This window comes from Neofelis nebulosa, chromosome 2 (assembly GCF_028018385.1).
Source record: "Neofelis nebulosa isolate mNeoNeb1 chromosome 2, mNeoNeb1.pri, whole genome shotgun sequence".
In the NCBI taxonomy this organism is placed as follows: domain Eukaryota; kingdom Metazoa; phylum Chordata; class Mammalia; order Carnivora; family Felidae; genus Neofelis; species Neofelis nebulosa.
This window is the reverse complement of record NC_080783.1, coordinates 218060373-218068188: the sequence shown is the minus strand read 5'-3', so window position 1 is coordinate 218068188 and position 7816 is coordinate 218060373. Positions and strand designations below refer to the sequence as shown.

At 52.7% G+C, this 7816-nt stretch overlaps 1 protein-coding gene across 2 annotated transcripts in view; it reads right to left on the bottom strand.

Annotated features, from left to right (window-relative positions):
* Positions 1 to 445: 445 nt before the first annotated feature.
* Positions 446 to 7816, bottom strand: part of DNAJC11 (DnaJ heat shock protein family (Hsp40) member C11) — a 66596-nt gene continuing 59225 nt past the window's right edge. For both annotated transcript variants that reach the window (XM_058719245.1, XM_058719248.1), the window contains 6 exons: positions 4999 to 5154; positions 3878 to 3947; positions 3315 to 3372; positions 3039 to 3181; positions 2289 to 2418; positions 446 to 1972 (listed from right to left, as the gene is read on the bottom strand). In XM_058719245.1, the coding sequence (XP_058575228.1) occupies positions 1947 to 1972; positions 2289 to 2418; positions 3039 to 3181; positions 3315 to 3372; positions 3878 to 3947; positions 4999 to 5154 (583 nt within the window). In that variant the 3' untranslated portion in view covers positions 446 to 1946. The remainder of the gene's footprint in view (positions 1973 to 2288; positions 2419 to 3038; positions 3182 to 3314; positions 3373 to 3877; positions 3948 to 4998; positions 5155 to 7816) is intronic.

Here is a 7816-nt window from a genome sequence, read left to right as displayed (position 1 = left end):
CCTTTGGCTATGAAAAAAGGTGACTTTAATAAAAACAAAACCAAACAAAAACCACAACAAACGGGACAACGATCCTAAGTGATGTCCTGACTCCCATTTATCTATCGGGCAAATGTCTAATGTGTAAAACTGAATCATGGCTTCAAGTTCGGCCTCACGGTTAAAAAAGTAGTTAAAAGGGTACCCGGGTGGCTCAGCAGGTTAAGCATCCAACTCTTGATTTTGGTTCAGGTCATGAGCTCATGGTTTGTGGGATTTTTCCCTCTTGCTCTGTCTCTGCCCCTCCCTGGCTCTTTCTTTCAAAACAAAAAAGAACTGTTAAAAATGTGGTTTAAATAGCAAAGAATAAAGGATGGAATGAGGCCTTGGGGGGGGGGGGGGGACACACACTTACTTTATTTTGCCCATCCCTGAAAATGAACACACAAGATGCATTAAAACACTATCCCGTTTTCAGGAAAGATTTATTACGCTGAGAGCGCCTTCCGTACAGTCCATTTCAAACAAAATTGCGAGAATCGGTGCCCTGACGAGCCACCTGCCGCGGAGGGAGCGCACGGCCGCGCCCCAAAGTCCGATGTTTCACACCACGCTTATTGCACGATTTACATTCAGAGCAGCAGCTCAGAGGAAAACTTTTTGAAAGAGAGATAAATATTACAGAATTGGACAACCTGAACTGTTTTTGAAAACTGGAGGAGAGGGGTGTTAGCGATTACTCCGGTACCGGCGTTGGGGAGTGAAGCCTGACTTCAGCGACAGCTGCAGGGGGCTGTCACGGCCACCACCGTCCAGGGGGGCCTCTCTGCTCAGCGGTGACTCTTGGTCAACACACCGGGCTGTTCGGGAGCATCCCGGCTCCTAAGTATTCTGCATCTACAGAGCGAACCGAGTGAGGGAAGAGGACCCAGGGGGGCGGACACCGGACCCCCGTGAGGAGGTGTGGGAGCAGCAGCGCCACCTGCTGGCCGTGAGTGAGAGAGCAAGCAAGGCCCGCCGGCCTCTCCCTGCGCTAGGGATTTGGCACGTACCTGGGCCAGGGTCTCCGCCCGCCCGGGCTCCCCCTCTCCTCCCCGCTCCGGTGCTCCAGTGTGGGGGGGCAAAGGCAGGTCAGGCTGAGCCGTGGGGGACGGGGAGGGGGGGCAGGCTGAGAGGGATGGCTTAGCTCGCACCTGCCTCTCTCCACAAGGACACGGGTGGCTCCTGGGAGGAAGTGACCTGTGACAGGGATGGACCCTGGGACCGGGGGTTATACCGCTCTGTCCCAAGCCACCTGCCAGTGGAATGATTCGAGAAGTTCTGGGAGGGGGGGAAAAAAGACACTAATTTCCAAAACCATTCGTTCTGAGATAAAAAGCAGATTTATAAACCCACACAATCCTCTCCAGATTCACTGAGTAATATTTCAGCAGGAAAAAGTGGTTTTGGGGAAGTTGACCGGACAGACGCTCACTCGTTCTGGAGGCCTCTGCTCGTGAGACTCATGAGAACACCTTCCTTCTTTTCCATTTTGTTTTCCATGCTCTGTGGATTTTAGGAAAAGTAGTTCACAGTCCTGTGTGTGAGGCAGGACATTTCATAAATACCTCAAGACAGACTGAGAGCTACTGGGTGGGTGGCTGCAGTCAGCCCTCGGGCTCAGGAACCTGGGGATGGGCTGGGGTGGGGGCCGAGGGCCCTTCCCTCTGGGGACATGATCCTTGGGAAAACAGCCACAGGCCACGCTGCGGCTCTGGTCCAGGTGGGGCGGCCCGAGTCCTGTCTACAGCACCCATGAAAGCGGGGTGTCCGTGTGTCCCTCCACATAATTGATACGGTACCACCTTCTATAGGAGTAATGTAAAATAAACACATCTGATGTCTGGGTTTTTTCCCTGCTTCCGAATTTGTAGACTCCCGGGAAAAGATTTTTTGCAGCCTCTTGGAAATCTGGTTTCTCGAGCAGTTTATCCGTCTGTATCAATCCTGTGAGCTGTAGGAGACAAACCGCATGTATCAAAAGGCAACTGTCCCACGCCCTCCTTCCACTGGGGGCTCTGCCGTCCGCCGCCCAGAGGCCGCCTGGCCTCCGGCTGGGCAGGGTGCAAGGCGCTCGACAATCCACCGGTTCCGGAGCACAGGAGCAGCCGGGTTTGCTTCCTACCCAGCCACCCAGGCTGCAGCTTCCAGGCCACAGGCTCACTCGGACCCCCAGGGGAAGGTGGCTGTCACCCACCTCGACGTCCCGGTCCCCATCAGTGGCTGAGAGCCTCTCCCTGGCCCGCGCCGGCCAAGGCGCAGCTACTCACACTGCTTTGGTATCCTAAGCGCCTCGCCGTCTGGCGCCATGACCTGGTGCAGGACGCCGCGGAACTGGTAAAGCACTTTGAGGTTCTTCTCCTCACCTACACACGGGTCATAGAACCCGGGCAGCCCGGCCTGTAACAGACACAGTCTCGCTCCAGTTGACTTGAGGTGGTCATTTAAAACCCAGCACCGCGGCTGTCCGCTGCCACCTGAAGGCAGTGTGGACGGGCCTGAACTTTCCCTCAGGAGCCGCCCACGCAAGAGGCAAACTTTGGTGCCAGAGAATGTCAGAAAGCAGCCTACGTGGGCCTAGACTTCTCTCTCAACACAGACCCCCTGTCCCACGCTAGCTCTCCCGTCTGGCCGGAGCGAACTGCATTTTAATTCGCCTTTACTGTCCCCGCCCCGGGCTCCAGGGTGAGTGTCAAACGTGCCACAGGAGAGCTCACGCTCTTTCTGGAAAAAGGCAAGGGGTACGCAGAACGTAGGCATGAAGGCAGGACACAGATTTTGTTCACTGCTCTACCTGCCACATAGTAGGTGCTCCATAAACACTAATAGACACTTGCTGCGTGAACGAACGAAGGAATTAGCTCCAGTGTAAACAGAACCTGGGTGCGGGTCACACCCCACACAGCAAGTGCCAGCAGCACGAGGGATTCCGCTGCGATGGAACGGCCGCTCCGAGGCGCCAGGCTGTGCCCCCTCCCCAAAGGCCCTTCCTGACCGAACCCTGTGGGCACGTGCTGTACCTTGGAGGCCTCCGTGAGGATGAGCTTCGAGTCCTTCACCAGGCACTGGAGGGGCACAGTCACGTCAATCACCTTCACCTTCTCACTCTTCTTGCTCTTGTCGTTGACGAATTTGCCGTACCAGGCGTTGACGATGATGAGCCCTGAGGACGGGCTCAGTCTGAGCAGAGGCAGGTCTCGGCCGGGCACCCCTCGCACAGCCGGACCGTGAGAACAGGGTGCTCCTTCGAGACCCCCGGCGCCCACCCTGCCCCGAGAGAGGCCACGCCTTCTCACCCATTCTGGACTCCTCCGCCTCAATTATTCTTCGGACAGATTCTTGCATCAACCGGACCTGCAAAGAACAAGGATGGCCACCGTCAGGGCCCTCCCCGGGCCCTGCGTCCCTGTGCAGAGCTACAGTCCCGGGCCTGGCTGCGCTTCAGCCCCTCCTCTGCTCTCGGAGAACCCGACGGTACCCCTACACTTAGGCTGGGAGTGTCTGTGCGGTCACATAAAAACAATTCACGTACAGGGAAGAAAAGGAAGACAGTACCTTCCAGTTCTTAGAAAACCTTGTTATGCCTTTTGAGGGTAAGTGCATCTAATCTGTAGGACAGGGACTGAAGTTCCCGGCAGTGCGTCCCATAAGCAATACAGAGACTAAAATGACCAGTGAAGCCGTTGGCCCTGGAGGCCCACACGCAGAGCGTGAGGTGATCCCGGAGCCCGGGTCCCAGGCGTGCGGGCCGGCAAAGGGAGCGGGGCCCGCAGCACGGTCTGCTCTGTGCGGCAGCGCGGCGACATCCGGAGGCCCCTGGAGCAGGAGGACTTCCGGCTCGTGTCTCTACGGCACTTACGGCAGCTTCCGCCTCTTGTTTCTTCTGGAGAATGTCAGTGGCTGTGCTTTCCCTTTGCTTTTCCAACTCCCTCAAGTGAGAAAAACACAAGGCACATGTTAGTGTGGAGGGAGGCAGGAGAACCCCTGGCTGGCCCGGCGCCCAGCGAACAGTCGGAGATCTTTCTGCACGCCTCGTTCCGGAGCCTTAGAAAATATTTCCAAGACAGTCTCAGGCAAGTCTGTTCATTTTAGGCCTCTGCAGCTTCCCCTTCTTTTGTCCCTGGACGGCTCTGCCCGCCCTCCGCACCGGAGCGCCCGGGAAGCCCACTGCTGTGCGAAGAGGCCCCCACCCGACAAAAATCTCAGCACAGTGAGCGGCCAGAGAGGCGAGGGCCACGGGGGATGCCGCCTTCTGGACTGGTACGTAACGCTCTGGGCGGGACAATACTTACTGCTTTGGATACAAAATATACTTTCTTGCAGCAAAGCACAGGGACTCGGGGTAGCATACACCTGTCCCCTCAGAAGACTGGACCCCACACGATCTTTGCTCGAAGAGCCTCCTGGGGAATCAGGGCCCGGAACTCCAGTGATTCAAACGCTAAGAGGGGCCCCACAGAGGAGAATCTCTAAGCTCAATGACTTACTACCTCAGACTGGTGTAAGTTACGAGTCTACACCACCTCTCAGACTGGGTGTAATGTTCCAGTGGGTTATCTACAAGCAACTGCAAAACAAATAAACGTTTCTGTAACTTCAGAGACTCTGGTCAATGCGCGCCTATATGTAAGAACGCAAACCCACTCCTCCTGAACTCAGTGCCACGAAAAGATGAGGACCGGTGGCTCTGTCTCCTGTGCTGGTGGTGCACAGGCTGCACAATTTTGTAAACCAGTTTCCCTTTCTGGAAGTAGGAAGGAGGAGCGATGGGCCCGCGGCAGCAGTACCGCCGTGAGAAGAGCCTGCACTGAGCACTTACTACGGACCGGACACCATGCTGGGCCTTTACACGGATTAGTTAATGGAATTTTCCTAACAACCCTCTGAGTAGGTTCTAGTATCATCATCTCCGTCTAAAAGGCAGGAAAACCTAAGCACAGAGTTGTCTACGGACGTGCCCGTGACATGCTCTGAACTCACTTCTCTTTTTGAGCCCTGAGGTACGGCTTGATGACCAGGCGGTGAAGAGCGAAGTAGACCACGAGTGGCCCCACGGTGGCATAGAACACGGCGCTGGGAAGGAGCTGGTCCGTCAAATGAATAGGGAAGAAATAAGTCTGACTGGCCCTGTTTAACCTGAAAACAAAAACAAAACAGAACGCCCAGGAGGAGTCACGTTTCCAGGGCAGGGTTACGGAGACCGCGGTCACGGAAAGAGACGCACTGAACACCACCAGTTATGAGGAACCCGGAGCCCATTGGCTTCGTGAGCTACACACCTTCTGCTCTCGATTCCAAAGCGTAGTTGCTGGATTTGCAGTCTGTGACGGAAGAAAGGTCACACTATCTGCTAACCTCAAGGGCAAAGCAACGACAACCACGTGACCAGAGTGAAGGTGGCCTGAGAAGACGGGAGCGCGCACCTCCAGGGGTCCTGGAGGCAGGGTCATCTCAGCCCTCAATTTATCGAAGTGAAAGAAGCGTGTGAAGATTTCTAAAGGTGGCAAGTTCAAGAGCTTCCGCGTCCAGTAACGGTCAAGTAGCACCCCTGGGAGCAGTCACCCCACAGGGAACCCCTGCGAACTCCGGCCACTAACAAGATCTCTGGGCAGAGAGGTGGGGACACAGGACCCTGAAAGTCTAGAGCGAGGAACAGCACTGGGAAATTTCCCGGTTTTCGTTAACAGCTTTTAGCCTGAGGACAGGTCTCGGCGGGCTACCAGTGGCCAGGTAACAATGGAAAGAACTCTGTGGTTCTAGGAGGTTGCAGACCCAGCGCTCAGAGTTTGGAGGCAACCACAGCAGATGGGAAGAGGGGCCCCCCAACAAGGGGAATCAGAGATGGGGAACCCCAAATTCTTGGTATATATGTGGCACAAACCCCCAGCGGTCCCTGGTCTATCCAAGGCCTTAGCCGACAGTGAAATAATTGTGCTGGCCTAGCTGCTGCCACACAGGTGAGTCCCAGTTTGCAGTCTGACTTCAGCCAAATTAATTACCTTAAAAAGGAAAAATTAACGCTTCTTTGGGAATCATAACAGACTAGAGTCTCTACCATGAACTGTTCACAATACCCACAATATATTTGTATTTGTTTTTAATGTTTTAATTAATTTTTAAAATTTTATTTATTTATTTATTTATTTTTAATTTATTTTTAAGAGAGACAGAGACAGACAGAGCGTGAGTTGGGGAGGGGCAGAGAGAGAGGGAGACACAGAATCCGAATCAGGCTCCAGGCTCTGAGCTGTCAGCACAGGGCCCGACGCAGGGCTTGAACCCACGAACCGTGAGATCATGACCTGAGCTGAAGTTGGACGCTTAACCGACTGAGCCACCCAGGCGGCCCTACCCACAATAATATAAACCACTCTATACATCTAGATACACAAGAGAAAGAGATAATGAACTGAGACCAAATCCAGACGACCCAGATGCTGGAACTAGCAGATAAGTATTTTATTGTTTTAAAACGTTGTTTATTTTTGAGAGACAGGCAGTGTGCAAGCAGGGGAGTGGCAGAGAGTGAGAGGGAGACACGGAATCCGAAGCAGGCTCCGGGGTCTGAGCTGTCAGCACAGAACCCGACGTGGGGCTCAAACTCACGAACCATGAGATCACGACCTGAGCCCAAGTTGGATGCTTAACCGACTAAACCCCCCAGGTGCCCCTGGATAAGGATTTTAGAGAGCAGCTTCTTTATGCTCAAAGACAATATTCAGTGCATGGCCTGAACAGCAGACTGGAGAGGACAGACATCTGTGAACTTGTAGACAGATCAACAGAAATTATCCAATACAAAGAACAAAGAGAAAAAAAAATACTGAAGACAAATGGGCAGAGCCTCAAGAGGTTTAGAGTTTAATTAATTAGGGTCCCAGAAAGAGAGTGGGGCAGGAATAAATATTTGAGGAATTAATGGCTTAAAAGTTCCAAATTTCATGTAGGAATAAATTTACAGATGCAAGAGGTTTAGCAAACCGCAAGCAGCATAAATATAGCAAAAACACATGTAGGTACATTTTAGGTGTGGACTGTTGAAGAACAAAAGTGAAAAATAAACAACAAAAAAACAACATAAAGGTGAAAAAAAAAAAAAGGACATCACGTGCAGGGGGATAATGATTCAGATGACCACTGATGTGTCATCAGAAAGAATGGAGGCCAGAAACCAGTAGAATAACATCTTCAGAGCACTGAAAGAACAAATCTGTTAAGGGACAACATCCTTCGGAAGAAACGCAACTCCAGAATTGACAAAGAACAAGCAGAAAAAAAAAAAAAAAAAAAACGAAAAAAAAAAAAAAGAGACCAAACCACCCGAAAACAGACAAAAGATCTGAATGAAGACTTTGCTTAAAACAAAAGAAAAAAAAAAGGACGGATGGCAAACAAGCACCTGGAGATGCCCAGCGTCGTGGGCGCCAGGCAGACACTCATACACCTGCTGCAGCAGCGAGTGCTCGCAACGCGAGCGGCCCAGGCGGCGAGGGTGCGGAGCGGCCGGAGCGCGCGCGCTCTCTCTCTCTCTCTCTCTCTCTCTCACTCTCATGGCAGGCCACTGCTGGGGAAGTAACACGAAGCCACCACCTGGAAAGTAGCTGGCTACTTTCTCACCAAGTGGAACACACACCTACTTTCGGCTCAGTGGGTGTGCTCCGAGGTGTTCACCCAAGAGAGATGGAACCTTCTGTTCACACAAAACCTGCAACTGAAGGTCCGCTGGCTTTATTTGCAGTTGGTAAAAATTGGAAACAAATGAAATATGTTTATTAAAAAAAACCCTTTTTTTAATGTT